General features: G+C 40.8%; 3 protein-coding genes across 3 annotated transcripts; all 3 read left to right on the plus strand.

Moving 5' to 3' along the window:
* The first annotated feature begins 355 nt into the window (after positions 1–355).
* On the plus strand, positions 356–5,442 carry LOC139445597 (uncharacterized). The gene is made up of 4 exons (XM_071226757.1): positions 356–488; positions 779–1,063; positions 2,447–2,564; positions 3,384–5,442. The coding sequence occupies exons 1-4, from the start codon at positions 356–358 to the stop codon at positions 3,523–3,525; spliced, it is 678 nt and encodes a 225-aa protein (XP_071082858.1). The 3' UTR covers positions 3,526–5,442.
* A 471-nt stretch (positions 5,443–5,913) lies between these two features.
* LOC139446721 (uncharacterized) lies at positions 5,914–10,027 on the plus strand. The gene is made up of 4 exons (XM_071228017.1): positions 5,914–6,019; positions 7,628–7,678; positions 8,585–8,699; positions 9,533–10,027. The coding sequence occupies exons 1-4, from the start codon at positions 5,914–5,916 to the stop codon at positions 9,900–9,902; spliced, it is 642 nt and encodes a 213-aa protein (XP_071084118.1). The 3' UTR covers positions 9,903–10,027.
* Positions 10,028–12,924: 2,897 nt separating this feature from the next.
* LOC139445507 (uncharacterized) lies at positions 12,925–20,405 on the plus strand. Its single transcript, XM_071226650.1, has 7 exons — positions 12,925–13,209; positions 13,829–13,870; positions 15,230–15,415; positions 15,735–15,920; positions 16,370–17,422; positions 19,176–19,269; positions 19,595–20,405. The coding sequence occupies exons 1-7, from the start codon at positions 13,161–13,163 to the stop codon at positions 19,635–19,637; spliced, it is 1,653 nt and encodes a 550-aa protein (XP_071082751.1). The 5' UTR covers positions 12,925–13,160; the 3' UTR covers positions 19,638–20,405.
* Positions 20,406–21,822: the final 1,417 nt, after the last annotated feature.

Raw genomic sequence — 21,822 nt, forward strand, 5'->3', positions numbered from 1 at the left:
TTTCTGGGACAGTTTATTTGTTTTCGATAAAATTCCAGACACCCCACCTGTTATACATTTTCCAACTTCTAAAATAGCAATATTATATTTCATAACGTGTGACAATATATTCGTGTTCTCAAAGTATGACAAATTTATACGATAAATTGTGACGTCACATGACAATCAATTACCTGAATGTATGCATTTCCTGCTGACCTCTCAATAGGGTTTATGAATTCACCCGACTGCCTGTGCATGTTGTGCAACGAAACCGGAATATGAAAATAAAATGTTTGTAAAGAATTATTCATTATAACTTATTGAATATGCATATACCGCAGCCGTGTGTGTGGTAACAGAGCCACTACCTTCCATGGTGAGGCAGAGCGGGGTGGATTCCATCTTCAACTGTGAACTGGTAGACTCGGTATGCAAACAGGGAGGGACGCACCAAGCGAGGATGAAACACACCGTTATCTTTGTCGTTGTGATCTGCCTGTCTCACGGTATGTATCATTTCCTTCCGTGTTTATTTTTCGAAATGAAGACTGCACTGTGGGGAAAATACAAACAAAACTTGTTGACACAGTATTACACACATCCACTTCACTCACGGCAAGTTACATCCTGGCATGAACCAGTGGTGGGGCGGGGTTTGGGTGTGGTGTGGTGTGGTGTGGTGTGGTGTGGTGTGGTGTGTGTGTGTGTGTGTGTGTGTGTGTGTCGAATGCACCTTCACTGGACGTGGGCCTTAAACAAACCTATGCGCTTACCTCTCCTGACTTTTTTACCACAGTATCCACAACATCCGCTGCATCAACAACTGAAAACGACCAAGCCTCAGTTACAACATTAAATACTACGACACAGGTGACCACAGCATCGGACACGACATCTACAGGGAACACGGCACCCGTAACCACAACATCGCCCAAAATATCTAAAGGGATCGCAAAACCAGCTACCACGGCACCGGCGACCACAACAACGACCATTACACCTACAACGATCACAACAATGATTACTACGGCAGCGGTGACCACAACATCGCCCATTACATCTTCAGGGATCCCAACACCAGGTAGTACTGTCATCATGTACGATGACTTCGAAAGCAGTAAGCTCCAAGTCAGCAAGAAACAAAACAGGAACCACATCATTATATATGAGCACAACATTGCATTCTGCAACACCAGAGATAGGTATGGTTTACACAATTTATTACTTGTCGGTAATACGTGATGCGGCCCGTGAAGATCCGGAGTGGAATAGGTCTTCAGCAACCCATTCTTACTGTAAAAGGTGACTAAGCTTGTCGTAAGAGGCGACTAACGAGATCGGGTGGTCAGGCTCGTTGAATTGGTCGCTGCATATCCAAATTGCGTGAATGGATGCTCATGATGTCAATCACTTGATTGTCTGGTCCAGACTCGATTATCTATTGCTGAGTGCGGCGTTAAACAACACACAAACCAACAAGAATACACGATGCAGGTGTGTACGTCAAAGCTTGAATAGTGCTGAGAACGCATATGGGTTTGTAGACAGCGAAACACAGCATATCGGTCATACTGGAACATCTGGCTCAACGTGCCACACATTTAAATAAACTGCAACATTTACTTATTTACTAGCCGTTACATTTTATACGGGGACCACACCAGACACCTCGAAATCAACAACTACAGTTGTACCAGTTGCAAACTCATCCATCTTCAAACATACCATACTAGTGGTATGATCTCAAACATCCAACAAGCACGACTTTTTACGCTTTTTGACTCTGACAATAGTTGTTTCTACGTCCACTACGTTCATACATAGTTGGAGCCCGTTCCACAACATTTTCACGAACGTATTGAGAACTAGTTTGGTGTGGGTATCAGGTCTGCCATAAGTGACTGAGTGAGTGAGTACGGTTTTACACGGCTTTGGGCAATATTCCAATGTCACGGCGGGGGACACGAGAAATGGGCTTCACACATTATACCAATGTGGGAAATCGAAAACGGGTCTTCATTAAACAATGTTCAAATCTCAATATTTGAGTAATGGGAGGATTTGTGCATCGTGTTCGACATGAATGATGTCGTTAAACGTACTATGTTAGGTCTATCGTTGTTGTGTTTGTTTAATTTGTTTGCTGTTTAATGCCGCACCCAGCAATATTCCAGCTATATGTGTAAATAATCGTGGCTTTTTAATGTTACACTGACATTAACGAAAGGACGTATGAGTAACTACAGTCATACAATCATCTTTCTCCTGACAAATACTAAATAATTGTTGACTAAAACTTGGTTGCAATTTCCTATAACTATTTGTGTTGAATTATAGCATAGAAAAGCTAAATCACATGCTTTAAATGGCAGTGACATTACGACATTGTGTCACTGATGCTCGCACCAAGTACCCGTATGTTGTGTTCTGTGTTGTAAAGTGTTCTCTCTGTTGGTATTTTCAGGGTGCCGTACAACATGTACCTGTGCCTGTGACAATGCTGCACTAACGACGGCTGCAGTGTTGTTATTCGTCGCTGTCGTCGTCATCTGTGCAACAACAGTTACGATCACTCTTGTCAGGTGTGTCATTACGACTTTTGTATAGCCTGAGAGTAAAAACATGTCAATGTATATGCTTAATATTACAGCATGAGTAAAACATGTCTATATACAACAAAGTAAAGATAATGTATGGATAACAACTTCTTTATTTACAGTAATTTAGGCGACGTTTCGGTATAGATCCTTGTACCGTTGTCAAACAAGGCTACAAGGCTCTATAAATTATCTCCACTTTGTCATCCGTCAACTTCTAAGTAATACCTGTCAAACAATGCATGTCCATATACAGGCTTAATCTTACAGTAACAGTGAAAACACGTCCATACATAAGTGTCCCCCTAACTGTAAGTGTACATCATTATTAAGACAAGAGAAAAGTGCATTCTCCTGTACAGATAACTCTCTCCATAGCAGGTTACGTTATAATTGCTCATCAGGGGCGGTCGGGTAGCCTTGTGGTTAAAGCGTTCGCTCGTCACGCCGAACACCCGGGTTCGATTCCCGACATGTGTACAATGTGTGAAGCCCATTTCTGGTGTCCCCCGCCGTGATATTGCTGGAATATTGCTAAAAGCGGCGTAAAACCATACACACTCACTCACACTCACTATAATTGCTCATTCAAATATAATGATTGTTGTTACTCAATAAATGGTGCCATGTGACTCAGATATTAAGTATACAGGAATAATTCTTTTTTTTATGGGTTTCTATGGCATTTCCTCACCTCTCCCCATCCCCCTTCACACAAACACGTATACAGATTAAATTAACACTCTGAGACAACTGAAATACTTCTCAAGCAGCGATAAAACCCAATTAATCTTATATTTACAGGAAACGACAAGGAACAACCAGAATCAATTCTGAAAAATCTGAGCCATGCTTTTCAGAGATAATGTTGAAAGATTTGGAGGGAGACCATATTTACGGATCATTGTGTCACGAGAAAAACCGAAGTGGAAAAGGTTCACCTTGAATCACCCAGTGCCGGTGTTCGCCCTGCTGATCAATTCTTTGTTTTATTTGAAGAAGACCACAGTTACACAATCTCACAAATCAGATTTAGAACACGCATGGGATTTAATCGCATGTTGTATTTCACGCTTGTTAAGTTACACTCAAGGTATATTCGTAAAAAATATTTGTGTTACGTGCGAGAATGATATTATAATGTAGATAAAGCCAAATGAATTTGTATACATTACTATGTATATCATTAATGATTTCTATTTTGGAACTGTTATCATCAGGACGCAATAATATGTTGTGATGTCTTTTCCGTGAACGTTTCATTGTTTCTGATTTTGTACAATGTTATCGACCACGTTGGGCGATATTTCCTCAGATTTCAACAATGGGTATGTTACAAACAGTGTTCTATGTGAACTAACTGTACATATGTTATATTACACATTTTATACCGCAGGTATCCAGGTACTTGTATCTAATCAAATGCGTTGTTTTGTTCCTCAACCATTAGATTCCTTTGCATTCGACTACTCATTCTCAACTCCCTGGGGAGTATACAACCCACGCTGCCAACGGGCGCAAGAAGGTGTTTACATCCACCGCACATACTGGGTATCCATTCCCTGCTGGGTGAACAGAGGCACATTTGAACGAAGTCACTTGCCCAGGGTGACAACCACACGTTTTGACACGTGTGTATGTACGCATTCGAGTTTCCACTATCTGGTTTTCAACCATCGGACGAGTGGGTTGTTTTGAGTGCACAGGGTGAATGTAATGTACACCTGTAGTTATGTTCGAGTAAGTATGTAAATTCAAACCGGTTATATTGTCTATCAGTCAGCAAGAAAAACTACCACTTAATAAACCGTGACATGCAAGAAAGTAAATAAATAAAACCTGAAAAACCTTATGATGATAATTTGTTTCATAATCTTTGGTTTAAAGTTTATGCATGCAACAACATTTAGGAACATACTTTTATACTTAGATGAAGCAATTCTTTATATACTTTCCAGAAAATAGGTGTTTGTAGGCGACCTGTAAATAATTGACTCAACCCCAAGCAATCCAGTGACTGGGGGCACGGGTGGCCCAGTCGTCTAAGGCGCCGCGAGTTGCGTCCCTTGGGCACGCCTGAAACCTATGATTGTGGTTTCGAATCCCGGTTCGCCCCAATTGTGCTTCTAGGTTTGTCAGCACCATACCTTTGGTCGTGGGTTTCACCGAAGTGGTAAACGTCTGAGATCTGCATCACTTGGGGCTTTCCTCCCACATTAAGCTGACACGCCGCGATATAACTGGAATACTGTTAAAAGTGGCGTTCAACTCAACACACTCACTCACCCACTCACTCAATCCAGTGACTGAAAACATACGACCCATGCCATCGGATTGCAGTGGCATGCAAACAGTCAAGTCGCACAGTTGTAGCATACAGTCGTCGGATCCTACCTCAAGCATGAGTACTGGGACCTTTGTCAGACTTGAAACATCACAGGGTTGATTTAGATTTTATGATATAAACAATATTACGTTTATATTTTCCTGTTAGCCTTGAGTAGTGCAAATGGATTATAATTATGCTAAATAATTTGTAGTTGGGAAAGGGCTGATTTAATACTGCCAACGCAATAACCATTGTGTTCACATGGCTTACACTGATTGTCTTATGTACAGTAAACTGCTGTTATAACGAACACGCTTATAACGAACTAACGGATAAAACGAACTAACTTTTTAGTCCCGACTATATGCTGTAGTTATGCTGTATATATGCTTATAACGAATTACGGTTATAACGAACAAAATTAGTAGTCCCTTTGAGTTCGTTATAACCGTAGTTAATTGTATTTACATTTATATGCGGTATACTTGATATATCTGCGTGCTTCAATACATTCAAGAACCTTCAAATGAATAAATGTATTCAATGGTTGCATTTAATGACTTGGTGTTTTGTATCCCAAAGCGGTTGGCAAGCATCTACAGAGTATAAAAGGATGTTGAAATGGAAATATTACAAATCAGAAAACGAACACTAACAAACACAAGATATTTTTTTGAAGACCTAAGGCAGTCATCCATATTTGTATGCATGTAATCACTGACCTACAAAACAACACAAAGGGCAGAAACATATCTGGTTCTCTTTCCGGTTTACATGCTCAGCGCTTTGAGAGCGTTTGGAGTGAGTGAAAAGGGTTGTGGCGGAAGTCCTTCACATGTATTTCACGTCCGTTTACGTTTTTTTTTTCGAATAATTTATTTGGGCTGATGACTAATATCAATATCAATTTATCTGCACGTATGCGTTATATTTTCACAATATAGATTTTTCCTTGTTGGTTTTTGTCAAACATTGCGAACATTTGCGACATATTCAATACAGTTAATGTCAGTGAGGGGAACTAGTCAAATTTCAGTTAGGCTGTCAGAAGACACCATGGCCACAGTGCTCAGTGTTCTCTTCGTATTGATAACCAATCCGCTTTCAGCAGGTGAGATGATGAATAATTATAGCTAAAATTGATAGAATTATCATTAAACCGTCCGCATGTTATCAGAAACGAGCGGGCCACTGTAACTTGATAATGCCCTCATATTGCTTCACGACGGGCCATTATCACGCCTGTTGTTAGGTGACGTCATAGGATAGGGATAGGTGACGTCACGTTCAATAGTGACGTCATTTGGTTTGTACTCTGACGTTACCATATTTGTAAAGGTGGTTCAGTGACATTCGTGTTGATTGCAGTAAATGTTTCCAAACCGATATTGTTGTTTCTTTTTATCTTATAGCAAATTCCATCTATTTTTACCTATAATAACGGTAACGCTATTTTTCAGGGCATTATCATTTGCAGAAGCCCTCGGTCTTTTCAACCGCCCTCCTTCGTCGGGCAGTTAATGGAAGACCTCGATCTTCTGTAAATGATAATGCCCTGAAAAATAGCGTTACCCTTATATAATTTTTTGATTTGAAGTTTACACGATATACGGCTTTTCCATTGGACGAGAGGTCGGTCACATGAGAAATGTCAGAGAGCGTGACAGCATGATTGTTCACGAATATCCTCGCTGCGGCCCATCCTAATGAACAAACGAAGAAATGCACATCTAAACTATCGTTGTATCGACTCGATTCGTGTCTAGGCTGACACTGACCGTCTCTAGAAATCTATGAATTTACCTAAGTGTCTGTTTGGCGCATCTTTATTCACCTTTCAATGATCGGCCAGTTGATATATGATGACTAACACATGTAACCGCCACAGGTTCATAAGCAACTTCGGAAATATCTCCCGTCATGATTATCGTGTCGGCCATTTTGACGTCTTGTACTTGATGTAAATGTATTACGACGCGCTGTCATTGTGACTGACTTACTGGGGTAGTTCTTTACAGACCTTTCTCATCTAATGAGGATATGTTTTGAATACATGTGCTGCGTAAGATGTTTCTGAAGAGCAAGTTGTGCATCCATACACCCATGTCACCTCTCTTTTTGAGGAACTATTTTACTCCGCGATTTGCTGGTTGTTGTACGGCTGTCAGTGAAAACATGAAGTCACACGTACTAAATAAAATTGTGTTTAGATCCTTGGCCCTCACTCTGTGAAGGTTCATACTCCAATGAACTCACACAAAGTGAAGGTCAATTCTTAAATGAACCTCTCTGGTTATGTATGTGTGAATAACACAGGTTTGGTTCAAAGTAGAATATAAAGAGGCTCATAAACAATTCTTGATCTTCATAGTACTACAAATACTACATAGCCTACAAATTGGTAGTTGTTCATTTGGGTGTTGTGGGGATCTTCCTGGTCAGAATAGGTACCAATACACCATGCTTTTGGGGTCTGGGGTCAGAATCGGTACAAATACAATTTGGGATGTTAAGAATGGAAAGGAAATGACATATGTTTCATGACTTGTACAGTTAAAGTCAAACAAACTTGATGTCGCATATTTTCTCCATCTGACGCTTGTTTGCTGTTTTTAACGCCACGCTCAGCAATAGTTGTATCTACTCGGTTTAGTGCTTCGTAATATATTGATGCTAACAAAAATAACCCATTGCTTTATTCCTTTTATGTCTGTTGCAGCAGTGGCGTCCTACATCTCCTGCATCGCAGCCACTACCACGCTGAACAACGGTACTTCCACACGTTTTTCAGTTAAACGCACTGTACCGACAATTTATGAAACGGCTTCTTTGTGTATTTTAGCATCACCTTTACGAGGTCGGTGGACAACTTGTGCCTAAATACATGACACTTTTAGTCTTTGTATTCATGTTCTCCAACTTCAGGGGCGGTCGGGTAGCCTAGTGGTTAAAGCGTTAGCTCGTCACGCCGAAGACCCGGGTTCGATTCCCGACATGGGGACAATGTGTGACGCCCATTTCTGGTGTCCCACGCCGTGATGTTGCTGGAATACTGCTAAAAGCGGCGTAAAACTATACTCACTTACTCACTCATTCTTCCAACTTCAAAATGCCCATGAAAGACTGCTGTTGCCTACATAGAATATGTACATGTGGCAACATGTCACACCTGGTCAACAGTTTTACTCCGAAACGTGACGGGAGAGGTCCCATGCACTTCGCTGGTCGACAGAGGCGATTTTAAGAATTGGATGGGATGGTCTGGCTCTCCGACTAGCCTTTTTGCGTGTCGGATTAACCCTGCATATCTTCAACAACTGACTTCAAAATATGTCCATGTTTGACAACTTCGTTCAACGGCCAGACTCGTATATTTTCAAAAGTCACCAAATTTGTGCTCCGGTATAGCTCCGGCGACCCAAATCGGCCGGGTGTTGGTTGGTTGGTTGGTTTGTTGATTTCGCCGCACTCAGCAATATTCCAGCTATATGACGGCGGTCTGTAAATAATCGAGTCTGGACCAGACAATCCAGCGATTGACATCATGAGCATCGGTCCACGCAATCGGCAAGGTGTGACAGGCCCTTCAGCCTTGAAGGTGTTATTGTAGATTACACTGTAGTTATTGCAATTAAATATTAATGATATATTATTAATGAAACGCTTATTCTTTCAGACGGTTGTCATGACAGTGCTATTGTCAAGTTCCTTATGGACCATATCCTCCTGTTATCACTGAGTGTCCTACTCGTCGCAATCTGTGTTACCATGGCGATCGCCTTGTGTGTCGGGTAGGGCAGGTTTCTCACTACACTTCCAATGTCATTTACGTCACATTGACAGCACGTTGACTGCTATTGACTTCACATTGAGTACACCTTTACTAAGAATTTACTGCACGTTTACCACTTAGGTGAAACCTACGAGCACGGGTATGGTGCTGACAAACCTTGAAACATAATCGAGGCGAACCGGGATTCGAACCCACAATCGCAGCGCCTTAGACGACTGGGCCACCCGTGCCCCCACACAATGAGAGAACATTGACTCTAAATGGACAACCATCGACTGCATGTTGACTTCATATTGACTACACATGAATGCATACTGACTGTTAATTAACTGACTGGGACACAAGTTATGTTGCAAATATTCTGAAAAAAAACCTTGATTAAAACCTAGGAAAATGGATCAAGGAAATAACATACGATTAACAGCACTGAGGAAATGCAAGCAGGCACACACGTTACCAGGCGGTTAACAACTTTCACAAACATAAGCTTACAAAACAAATGCTATATTTGTGATAACACATTCTGAGTAGAGTACAGATTCTCGTACTTCTTTTAGTTGAGTTCCGTCCGAGCGATTAGGTGTCTCACTCTGGCAGTGTGGGTTCGAATCCCGGACAGGACTCAACCCAAAAAAGTACAAAAAAGTACGAGAATCTGTACATTACTCAGAAAGTGTTATCCCAAATATAACATTTATTACATTTGACCAATTTCTAAATGGCATTGTGTGTTCATAACCTCAGATGTCGTTAATATTGGCCTTTATGAATGTATGCTGAGGTTGACTTACGTAATCTAATATAGCCTACACATAATGGTTGATGTTTCAGTGCTAAAGAAAAGAAAGTAGCAAGGGTCGTGGAAGAATGCCCCTCCAAGTCTGGGAGGCGTGGACGTGCTAACAGACAGGACGTGTATGAGCCCTCGGATAACCATGCCTACACACCAGACACTACATGTGTGTCTGGAACACAGATATTTACCAACAGTGAATATGAGACTGGCCCTGAAGGCCAGGGATACCAACCTGGATACGACATGTATGAAAACACCACCTCCGACAGACCCTGTCTGCCTTGGAAGAACAGTAGCGATATGTATGTAAACGCCCCTTCTGTTGGGGACCTGCAGTATATCAACACACCCACTGCAGACACATGTAATGATGGACTCTATACAGTTGTACCGAGCCACTACTGAAAGCGTTAATCCATGCTGAGTAGAAATAGCAGTGACTTCTTTACTTTCTGTTCACAACTTTGAATATGTTTAATACTTATATGTCTTGTGACAGAAATGCACATATCATATCACAAGCCATTAAATATATTTAAAATTGTATGATAATGAAACTGGCATATTATTTGTTTGATTATGTGATGTTTAACAACAATATTAGTTACCCTTCATGGAATAAAAATATTGAATGCTATATTTATATATCATTTTATTTGTCTTGGAAATAATGACCAACGCACATGCTGCTCAAGGATTTGTTAACCTACGTTGCAGTACTAAAGGTCTCGTGCATGTGAATAATTGATTGAGTGAGTGAGTGAGTGATTTTGGTTTGATGCAGATTTGAACTAAGTTAGATCTCGGCGTGACAGAATAATGCCCAAAGTGATCGTTGCATCCGAAGTGGGTGAGTGAATGACTATTGTTTTAAGTCGTAGTTATATTACAGCAATGTCACGGTTGGGGAATGAGGCAAGTGAGTGTGCGAGACGAGAGAGTATGAGGCGACTGAGAGCGATGCGACTGAGTGAGTAAGTGACACGTGTAAGTGTGTAAGGCGAGTGAGTGACGCGTGTAAGTGTGTAAGGCGAGTGAGAGTGAGGCGAGTGAGTGAATGAGTGAGTGACGCGTGTAAGTGTGTAAGGCGAGTGAGAGTGAGGCGAGTGAGTGAATGAGTGAGTGACGCGTGTAAGTGTGTAAGGCGAGTGAGTGTGAGGCGAGTGAGTGACGCGTGTAAGTGTGTAAGGCGAGTGGAAGTGAGGCAAGTGAGTGAGTGAGTGACGCGTGTAAGTGTGTAAGGCGAGTGAGAGTGAGGCGAGTGAGTGAAAGGATGAGTGACGCGTGTAAGTGTGTAAGGCGAGTGAGAGTGATGCGACTGAGTGAGTGAGTAACACGTGTAAGTGTGTAAGGCGAGTGAGAGTGAGGCGAGTGAGTGAATGAGTGAGTGACGCGTGTAAGTGTGTAAGACGAGTGAGAGTGGGGCGACTGAGTGAGTGCGTGACGCGTGTAAGTGTGTAAGGCGAGTGAGAGTGAGGCGAGTGAGTGAGTGAGGCTAGGTAGAATTAGGAGAGTAAGTGAGTTAGACTAGTGAGAGTTAGGAGAGTGAGTGAGGCGAGTGAGAGTTGGGAGAGTGAGTGAGGCGAGTGAGAGTTGGGAGAGTGAGTGAGGCGAGTGAGGAGAGTGAGGAGAGTGAGGCAGTGGAATGAGTGAGTGAGGCTAGTTAGAATTAGGAGAGTAAGTGAGTTAGACTAGTGAGAATTAGGAGAGTGAGTGAGGCGAGTGAAAGTTGGGAGAGTAAGTGAGGCAAGTGAGAGTTAGGCGAGTGAGTGAGGTGAGTGGGAGTTAGGAGAGTGAGTGAGGCGTGTGAGGAGAGTGAGTGAGTGAGGCTAGTTAGAATTAGGAGAGTGAATGAGTGAAGCAAGTGAGAAAGAGGAGAGGGGGTGAGTGAGGCTAGTTAGAATTAGGAGAGTGAGTGAGGCGAATGAGAGTGAGCAGAGTTAGTGAGTGAGGCAGGGGAATGAGTGAATGGGCAAATTAGTGTGATGCGAGTGAGAGGGAGGCGAGTGACGTGTGCCAGTGTGTGAGGCGAGTGAGAGTTAAGATAATGACTGAGGCGAGTCATTGAGGCGTGTGATTGAGTGAGTTTGGTTTAAAACCACTTTTAACAATATGGCAGTGATATCACTGTTTATCAGCTTCATCTGGGCGGAAAGCATACACCAAAACTACCGAATTCAATGACAAACACACTGAAATAAGCAGGCTTTTGAGATAACCAATTATACCACAGATTTACTAATGTTATATTTAACGCACAATCTGTTCAGAAGCAGGACACACCATAAACCAATAGTAAAACCCGAACAATGTTTCGAACAGTTTCCTCATTTTATGAAAAGGTCTTTTGTTGGCTCAGATAGCTTTAAACGGAAGACTTGCGTCATACTGTCAACTCACAGTTGTTGTGATTCGCCGTTTTTCGTGGAGTTACACCTGCAGATAGCGATTGAATCTTTTGACTTGCGAAACTTGTCATCCTAAAGTATATAATAGTATCGTCTCCTTTAATGCTCATAGATAAAACCTCCTCCGTGGTCTAGAGGTAGAGCGTCCGCCCGGAAAGCGGAAGGTCCGGTGTTCGATCCCCGGCCGCGTCATACCAAAAGACGTTAAAAGATGGTACTTGTTGTTACCCTGTCTGGCGCTCGGCATTAAGGGGCTAAAACAAGGACTGGTCGGCTCGAGGTCAGTATACTGTGTCTGAGTGGGGTATTCATGTTAAACTGCTGCATGGTATCTCAGTGTGCTAGCACTATAAATCAGCATTAGTCCGGACTAGTACAAGCAGCCCCCCCCCCCCCCCCCCCCCCACACACACACACATACACGTGCATGCACGTCGCTATGTAAGTGCAATAATCTTGGACGCAACGTTAAACCCCATTTCACCTCACCTCACCTCACCTCACCTCACCTCATAGATACAGTTCAAAGACCAATGTGCCCTCGATATTTACAAGATGGAACCTGTATGAACTTCGGACAACTAGTAGTAGAAGACGTTCCTGTGGTTTATTACTATGTATGACCGTCTGCAAACTGGTGCATCATGCATTCACCCAGTCACTTACGTTTCAGGGCAGCTGGGGTAGCCTAGTAGTGAAACCATTGCTCGTCACGCCGATTGTCCGGGTTCGAATCCATACATGATTGAAACCAATTTCTGTTGTTCCCAGCCTCGATGTGGAGGGAATATTGTATCCCGCTTTATGTGTTAATGCGTATGCTATATTTGTATGCAACACCCAGATAAATAAAAGACCTGTGTGTGTGGAAACAAGGAAACATATTTGCCATTAGTCACGTTCTGTTTAACCTATTCATTTTTTCGGAGTTATGAAAAAGTATAACAGAAGGAAATGTTTGTTCAGCCTATTTGAAAGGTACCGCTTCCTGGTTGTGCAGATAAAGTGTACCTGTCTGTGTAGGCAGCCAATACCCCAGGTGTGACCCAATCATCTTGGTATACCTGTGTGTAGGTTGCTCATAACCGAAGTTTGACCCAGACGTGATGGTATACCTGTGTGTTAGGGAGGTTTGACCCAGTCATCCCTGTGTACCTGTGTGTAAGGAAGGTGTGAACTAATCATCCAGGTGTATCTGTGTATAAGGTTCCTTGTGACCCCACCGTCTCAGTGTCCTATCAATACACCTGCGGGCATGTATTTTTTCATCATCGGCGTTGCTGTATCGATGCTTGATTATCCAGGTAAGAATACTTATTATAATAATAATTTAATCAGACATACAGTGTTTTATGACATCCAGGATTCTGACCTTTAATTTGTATCTTATTTCTAAACACATTATATAACTGTCACTGAATGATTTCGTGTTAATTTTGCAATTGTTAGATCAATTTTTGTTAGGTACTATTAGATTACATTTACACATAAAGCTTAAAAGGTCTACCCATTTAAAATTGTGCCGTAACAGCTGTATTACTAAAAAATCAATAAATGATAATCAATAAAATTAAAATCATTATAATATTACCTGATGGGCAAATAAAAAATCCCAACCAATATTTCATTGATTTTAATCCAAATGAATAAAACATTACTTGATGACAACACTGCAGTTTTGTATATATAATTGATGATATATACAAAATGGCAGTGTTGAAATCAATTCATTTTGCAAAACCAAAATGTAACGATAAAACAGCACATGTGGAACACGGCAGTCTTCTATCCGTGTTGTCCGTACCAGGTTGTTCCTTCAAACCATCCAACGACAATGTGTATACAGTTACAGTTGTCAGAAAACACTGTTATCTGATTGTTTGCTTTCTTGTATTATATGCACATGTGTCATGTCTGTTTCAGTATCGGGCCAAAACGCCAGCTGTAATCCCCAGAACTGTATAGGTAATGTGACCCTGCCTTGTTTGACTCTTGAAGTATATTTTAGCGTCTTTATTGTATGCGTGTTTGTTGTTTTACTTGGTCACATGTATGTGACGCGCCCCGAAAAACCAGGTGAGGTAAGGTGAAATGGGGCTTAACGTCGCGTCCAAGATTATTGCACTTAAATAGCGACGCAGTTTAACATGAATACTCCACTCAGACACAGTATACTGACTCCAAGCCGACCAGTACTTGATTTAGCCCCTTAATGCCGAGCGCCAGACAGGGTAACAACAAGTACCATCTTTTAACGTCTTACCCCTGACCCCGAACCCCTGACCTTCCTCTCTCCGGGCGGACGTTCTACCACTAGACCACGGAGGCGGTCCGAAAACCAGTGGTGGACTAGGCAAAGCGGTGGATATTGTGAGATATATGGTATGATGATATGTAATCAAGCAAGTCATCAAGCCTGACTGCTGTTCCATTTAGTGACAACTTTTGTTCTTGTATCTCCTAGACACACCCTACTTCATTTCTTGAGACAGCAAGGTATCATTTCAATGACAATATGTCCTGGAGGTACCCCACACAATTTACAAAAAAACTTATACACAGTCGACAAGCACAGACATATATGGGGGAGTGAACAATTTAGTGTTTTTCAGTTTTAAGCACAGTGTATGCGCATTAATTTTATTCATTATTACGAGGTGATTTCCAAATTGAAACGCTAAGGTTATGCCGTAAAACAGTACGTGCAGAACTCAGAAAGTGACTATACAAGATCAAGAAATAATAAAGAGTTTATATTCAAAACACAGTGCTCGGTCTACAATAAAAAGGTAAATACAATGCGACAAATAAGTTGCAGCAACAACAGGGAGATGAAGTAACAGGCCCTAGAATTAATGTAAGTGTCCTCACAAATGCTCAAAATCTTTTCACTGTCAAAAACCGGACTAGTGTTTGAAGCTGGCAGGAATAATCGTTGTTTTCAGATGGGAAGCAAATACACACTTGGAGAGGAAATACGTCAGAGCATGTCCCCGATTCGCCCCCGTATCTCTCTTATATAGGAGCAGCAAGCTTTCTCGAAAATATACCATCTCAAGAGATTTTCAAGAAGGACAACACAAGTTAAAGAATATAACACCGACAAAGATACATTGTTATCATCCTGAATGCCCGTAGGCGAGTTGATCTTGCAATAACCATAGGCGAAAGCTGAAAGCTGAAAGCTGATGCTATTAAGTTCAATTGAAACACTCACAACTCTTAATGACAACCTGAAAAGAAAGAACATATTGTAAAATTATTTACACAGTAACTTCAGTAATATATATCTGGCAACGATAATGATAATGTTTGTTATTACAGTGAACATAGCAACGAGTAACTTTACATCTGGGGACAATTATAACTACACCATCACCGGCCAGGCAGCCTGGGTTACTGATGGTGTGATGTCAGGGTCGTGTGCATCAGTCTCGTCCATATATCCGGCATGGAAGGCTGAGTTTGGACAGAACAGGACAGTCAGCAGGATCAAGATATTCTGGGAAGGTATAGTACACCTTAGTACATAGTAGGAACATGACACCAAACACTACCTACAGAATGTAAGCGAATCGTATTTAGCACACTGTTAAATTTGTCAGCATTCAACAATGTTCCAAATAATGAGATTTATTATGTGGTTCAAATACAAATCATGAGAAACGGATGATCTTAAGCCTGATGTATCGTCATGCATGTTTCATTGTTTCAAACAAATGTGCATTAATTTTGAACGACGTTAACCCCATTGTTCCATCATCTCAACTCACTATATCCTTTGAACTGCATTCATAACGAACTAGTTTTGTTCAACCTCACATTCCAGATCAACAGGTTGACATAACTGTGAATGTAGGTGCCAGAAGATGTCACACCCCGGACTCCAACTACAAATGGATGCCGGAGTACACCCTTGTCTGCGATGTCCCCGTGACGGGGGACTACCTTCTGATATATCGCCAACCTACAGTAGGGATGCTGAATCTATCTCTCTGTGAGGTGGAAATATACGGTAAATAATCATAATCACTAGAAAACATGCTTTGCTTCATATTGGTTAAAGTATAATAAAATAAGATAATACGTTATATGTCCCTTCTTAAGCAAATTGTGTGAATAGCGGATGCTACCAGTAGGACCCTTTTCGAGAACACCTGGTGTCATCACTGATTTTCAGTGGTCCATTCATATAGTTTTAGCAACTATTGTGCCTGTTGCGTCAAATGAAGCCTGTTTTGGTGGATAATGAAAATTGGTTATTCTCGTGCCTTACGTTTTATATTTACTTTTTAATAGATGCATATGTTGCATATTTAATACTTACCCTTCATATATGGGGCGGTGGCCTCAGATGCACCCAAACCTCCTTTCCCTTCAAGCCCCTTGTCTTGAAATGGTCTTTAGCCAAAAATAAGTTTCTTATATGAACATAATAATTCGAATCTATGCTCATAATTTCAGCGACGCCTCCTCCAGCAACTACTACCCACGGACCATCTTCCACAACTATCTCCTCCACGCCAACGACAGGGTCATCTACTGGTGAATCAGCAAGGGACGTCATTGCAACACCGACGATCACCCTGGACACAGCTTCCACAACTATCTCCTCCACGCCATCGACGGTGTCACCCACTTATGAATCCACCAGTGACGCCATCCCAACTCCAACGACCACTCTGGACACAGCTACCACAACTACTCACCTTGAGTCAGGCACACCAGCTATGTCGCCTAATGAAAACAGTCAAAGAGAAGCTACAAAGTCTCTTTACTATACACCATCTTCTGAACTATACCAATCACATGCTAGCCATTTTGTAGCTCCTCGTCCCACAGTCTCTCCCGATACCGCATCTATTCCGACTTCTGCCATGAGCTCGAGTTCAACAAACAGACAGAATTCTTTCACTTGGCCTAGCTATAGTCTGTCATCCTCTCAAGGTTCAAGCTCCATGTCTCGTTCAACAACTATCAACTCGAATCTAACAGCTTCCCAAAGTCCAACAGCTAGCCTCACATCGCGAATGGGTGATGCCATTGAACCTACTACCCTTCACCTGTCATCCCCGAACCTCAGCGCCACAACCACACACAGTTCTCTAAACTTCCAAACATTCGGTTTTACATCAACACTTGCAGTCCTTACCACCACGGCAGTCATCTCGAATTCTGCAACATTGAGTAACCATGATATCACTCTGGCGACCAACGAAGCCTCTACACCGTACACAACATTTCAAAACGTGAGCATCCACCCATCAACGGACGTGCTGACCACAACGGTTTCTATGAGTCCTGCATCAGCAACAACTACAACCGCGAACTCTGCTTCAGAGACCAACATCCCAGCGACCTCAACCGGATCAGTAACTCCCACACCAGTGACCTCGAAGACCACATTGACTACCATTTTGACGTCAAATGGGGGTACCCCGACAACGACGACTACAAAACCAGCTACAGATGGAACTACGCCAAACGTTGGAGAGGTGTCTGGAACCAGCGCTCCAAGTAAGCACACGGTTACACTTAAACTCATTTTTAGTCTCAGTTGAGTTGAAATGGGGTTTAACGGTGTTTTCAAGTGTGCATGCAAGTGTGGTACCTTTATAAAAAGAGTCCGGACTTACCAGCGTTTAGCACTATCCCAATGCGATACCATTCCGCAGTTAAACATGGATACCTCTCTCCAAGCAGATCAGTCAAGGCAGGGTAACAAGAAGTACCATCTTTTACGTGTTTTTATTATGGGACACGCCCAGGGGTTCGAAACCACAAATGCTTAAAGACTAAATTCAAGGGTGCGTTTATACGTGCAAATAATGCCCATCTTATGACTTAATAGCAACTCTAACAACATGAGCAAGTTAATGATGTGTTCACATGTATTCTCATATTTCAGAGGCAGCAACTATAACAACAGGAGCAAGTTAATGATGTTTCACATGTATTCTCATATTTCAGAGGCAGACAACTCTAACAACAGGAGCAAGTTAATGATGTTTCACATGTATTCTCATATTTCAGAGGCAGACAACTCTAACAACATGAGCACGTTAATGATGTGTTCACATATATTCTCATATTTCAGAGGCAGCACCTCTAACATGAGCAAGTCAATGATGTGTTCACATATATTATCATATTTCAGAGGCAGCAACTCTAACATGAGCAAGTTTATGATGTGTTCACATATATTATCATGTTTCAGAGGCAGCAACTCTTACAACATGAACATGTTAATGATGTGTTCACATATATTCTCATATTTCAGAGGCAGCAACTCTTACAACACGAGCAAGCTTATGATGTGTTCACATATATTCTCATATTTCAGAGGCAGCAACTCTAACAACATGAACAAGTTAATGATGTGTTCACACATATTCTCATATTTCAGAGGCAGCAAATTTAACATGAGCACGTTAATGATGTGTTCACATATATTCTCATATTTCAGAGGCAGCAACTCTAACATGAGCAAGTTAATGATGTGTTCACATATATTCTCATATTTCAGAGGCAGCAACTCTAACATGAGCAAGTTTATGATGTGTTCACATATATTCTCATGTTTTAGAGACAGCAACTCTAACATGAGCAAGTTTATGATGTGTTCACATATATTCTCATGTTTTAGAGACAGCAACTCTAACATGAGCAAGTTAATGATGTGTTCACATATATTCTCATTTTTCAGAGGCAGCAACTCTAACATGAGCAGGTTTATGATGTGTTCACATGTATTCTCATATTTCAGAGGCAGCAACTCTTACAACATGAACAAGTTAATGATGTGTTCACATATATTCTCATATTTCAGAGGCAGCAACTTTAACAACATGAGCACGTTAATGATGTGTTCACATATAATCTTATATTTCAGAGGCAGCAACTCTTACAACATGAGCAAGTTAATGATGTGTTCACATATATTCTCATATTTCAGCGGCAGCAACTTTAACAACATGAGCACGTTAATGATGTGTTCACATATAATCTTATATTTCAGAGGCAGCAACTCTTACAACATGAGCAAGTTAATGATGTGTTCACATATATTCTCATATTTCAGCGGCAGCAACTCTTACAACATGAACAAGTTCATGATGTGTTCACATATATTCTCATATTTCAGAGGCAGCAACTTTAACAACATGAGCACGTTAATGATGTGTTCACGTATATTCTTATATTTCAGAGGCAGCAACTTTAACAACATAAGCACGTTAATGATGTGTTCGAACGTATTCTCATATTTCAGTGGCAGCAAATATGAACATTGTCGTGATAGTCGCAGCAGTTGGAGGGTGTGTGGTGCTGCTGTACATTGCTGGAATGACTGTACTTGTGTTCAGGTAAATGTCATCGTACAGACGATGTATACTTACTTACACGAAATAATAAACTATTAATAATATATACAATGCAGTTTTTAACCTGTTCCTAACAATATTTGGAAACTGGCTTTGTTGCAATTATAATAGTAAATGCATTGACACAATGATTCAAATAGAGAATGATAACAGTTATAGTCTTAAGAGATACTTTTTGCACAGTTACAAAGATATCTTTATAAAAGTATAAATTGAAAGGTGTTATATACTAGTATTAATATATGCTCATTAAGGATACATGCATTATAATAGAAAATCTTAATGATGTTTGACCTTTATATTTCAGACAAAAACGAATGGACGTCTATAGACCGGGGCAGGCAGAATGAGACATTGGTGCCTCGTGAACAGTGGTGTCATGATATCAATGACACAGGAAGGTAATCAGTTGGAAGTACACTATTTCTACTGGTGAAAATCAACTCTTAAGAAATCGGCCTTTTGGGGTTTCTTCTGTCAGTTTTGTATGTTTTTTTGTTTGTGTTTTGTTTAACGCCGTGCACTCACAGCTGTATGACGATGGTCTGTAAATAATCGAGAATAGGCCAGACAATCCAGTGATAGACGTCATGAACACTGATCGACGCAGTTGGGATACGATGACATGCATCAACCAAGTCAGCGAGCCTGACCACCCGATCCTGTCAGCCGCCTCTTACCATTGGTTGCTGAAGACCTCTTCTAACCCGGATCTTTACAGCGATCGTTTGTCTGCTTGGAACTTTTCGTCAGTCATTTATGCCAGTGAACATTACGCTTCTTTAAGTTGAATAAGTAACAAATAGGTAAGCTGGTTATATGCATTTCCCCAACTTGTAAGAATGCTGCTAACTATTTTGTTACAAATATAGCCGAGGGGAAATTACGAGATCTATTTCTTCTAGTTTGAGGTCATGTGTAGTGAAACAAGGGTAGGAATCGCCCGCCATGTAATATGGTAGCTGTTGGGTGACAACGTGTTGGTCAACCTGGTACAGAATGCTTTGTTACTAAGCACACATAGATCGTCACTTATCTTTGCGAGATGTAAATGGTGCTAATTTGAAGTTATATATGTATATAGCATGGTCACAGATTTGCATTTTAAATGTACAGAATGTTTTGGACGTAGTTTTTGGAATAAAGATCACGTTTTACCAGAGAGGTGTTAGATTTTATCCCAAACTCAATATCAATATTGTTTTTCCATTCAAAATAATATCCGGGATTTATCAGTTTACACTTTATAAGAAATTCACAATCATGTACATGCAATCATGTGCGCCAAACATTTTGTCTATGACACATGAATACCACAACGTGCGCAAACTATAAATCCTCAGCGATTAGAACCATGGACTGTATTCAATGCACATTACACATAGAATTAGTATGCACATTTAATGTCCTGATTGAGTTTTAGGAATACATCATCACGACAAGGAAATAGCAAAGTGATAAACACGACATAATTAAATTACTTTCACAGTGAGTGCAACAAAGTTACCATATCTATAAGTGTGTGTAAATATGGAACCATTGTATAGGTTTCCACACAATCCACACGCAATTAAAGCTCAACATGTTTGACACACCCACTTATACAGACTCGCCCACTGATCATGAAAGGCGGATTATAGACATAATGTCTATTCAATCACTTGTCAAATAACAGATTTGCTTTTGTGACAGTCGGTACAAGGAAAAGGTGGCCTAACATGAACATATTTGCTCGTTGGAGCATAATCCTTTCATATTTTCGTTTCTAGGAAACCATCAATAATCCATCTATTTCCCCCGGATAAATAGATTTGCTTTATACACCCTTTCTCACCAAACTTGCCCAATACCAATGAACCAAATATTGAAATTCAAAAGTCAGTGTATATCAGTGAAATTTGTTAATTTCAAGACAAAAGTGTCTGGTTTGTCTTCGTCCAACATGTCAGAACTCTGACATCAGTAGTGTTACAGTAACATGTATCTAAACATAACTCAAAACAACAAGGGTAATCTACGTGACTGCTATGTTAATGTTAAACATAGGTGATCAAATTGCACATGACTGCAGACAGAATTCAAAATATATAAATACTTTGATTTGGGCTTCATAATTTGTTTTTATTCAACGCACACGCTTTTCCTGAAGTACGATAACTGTGATACAACGATCTGCTGAACAGAAAGGATGATGAAAACAACCTACTAGGTGCCACAATAACTCTTATTGCCATGTACAAACTTATGTGAACACAGAATCACATGTTGAACAACTAATGTAATTGTACAATCATTAGCGAAGCTACTGTGATAAAACAATAGCCGTCAATTTCAATTTGTCAAATAGAAGAATCATAAAAGACTGGTAACGTAGATTACAGTAATTACCTGTCTGCGTTCCTTCTTAGGTTCTCTTCACCTTGTCTTCCTAGCTTCTTTTTTCTTGTCAGCTCTTGATTTTCCCCTTTGAAATTAGAATAAACCAGTTCTGTAATCTAAGTTACAAGATGATGTAATCTACTGTACCACTGAAAC

Source organism: Haliotis cracherodii, unplaced genomic scaffold (genome assembly GCF_022045235.1).
Source record: "Haliotis cracherodii isolate W230 unplaced genomic scaffold, xgHalCrac1.p SCAF_6, whole genome shotgun sequence".
NCBI lineage: Eukaryota > Metazoa > Mollusca > Gastropoda > Lepetellida > Haliotidae > Haliotis > Haliotis cracherodii.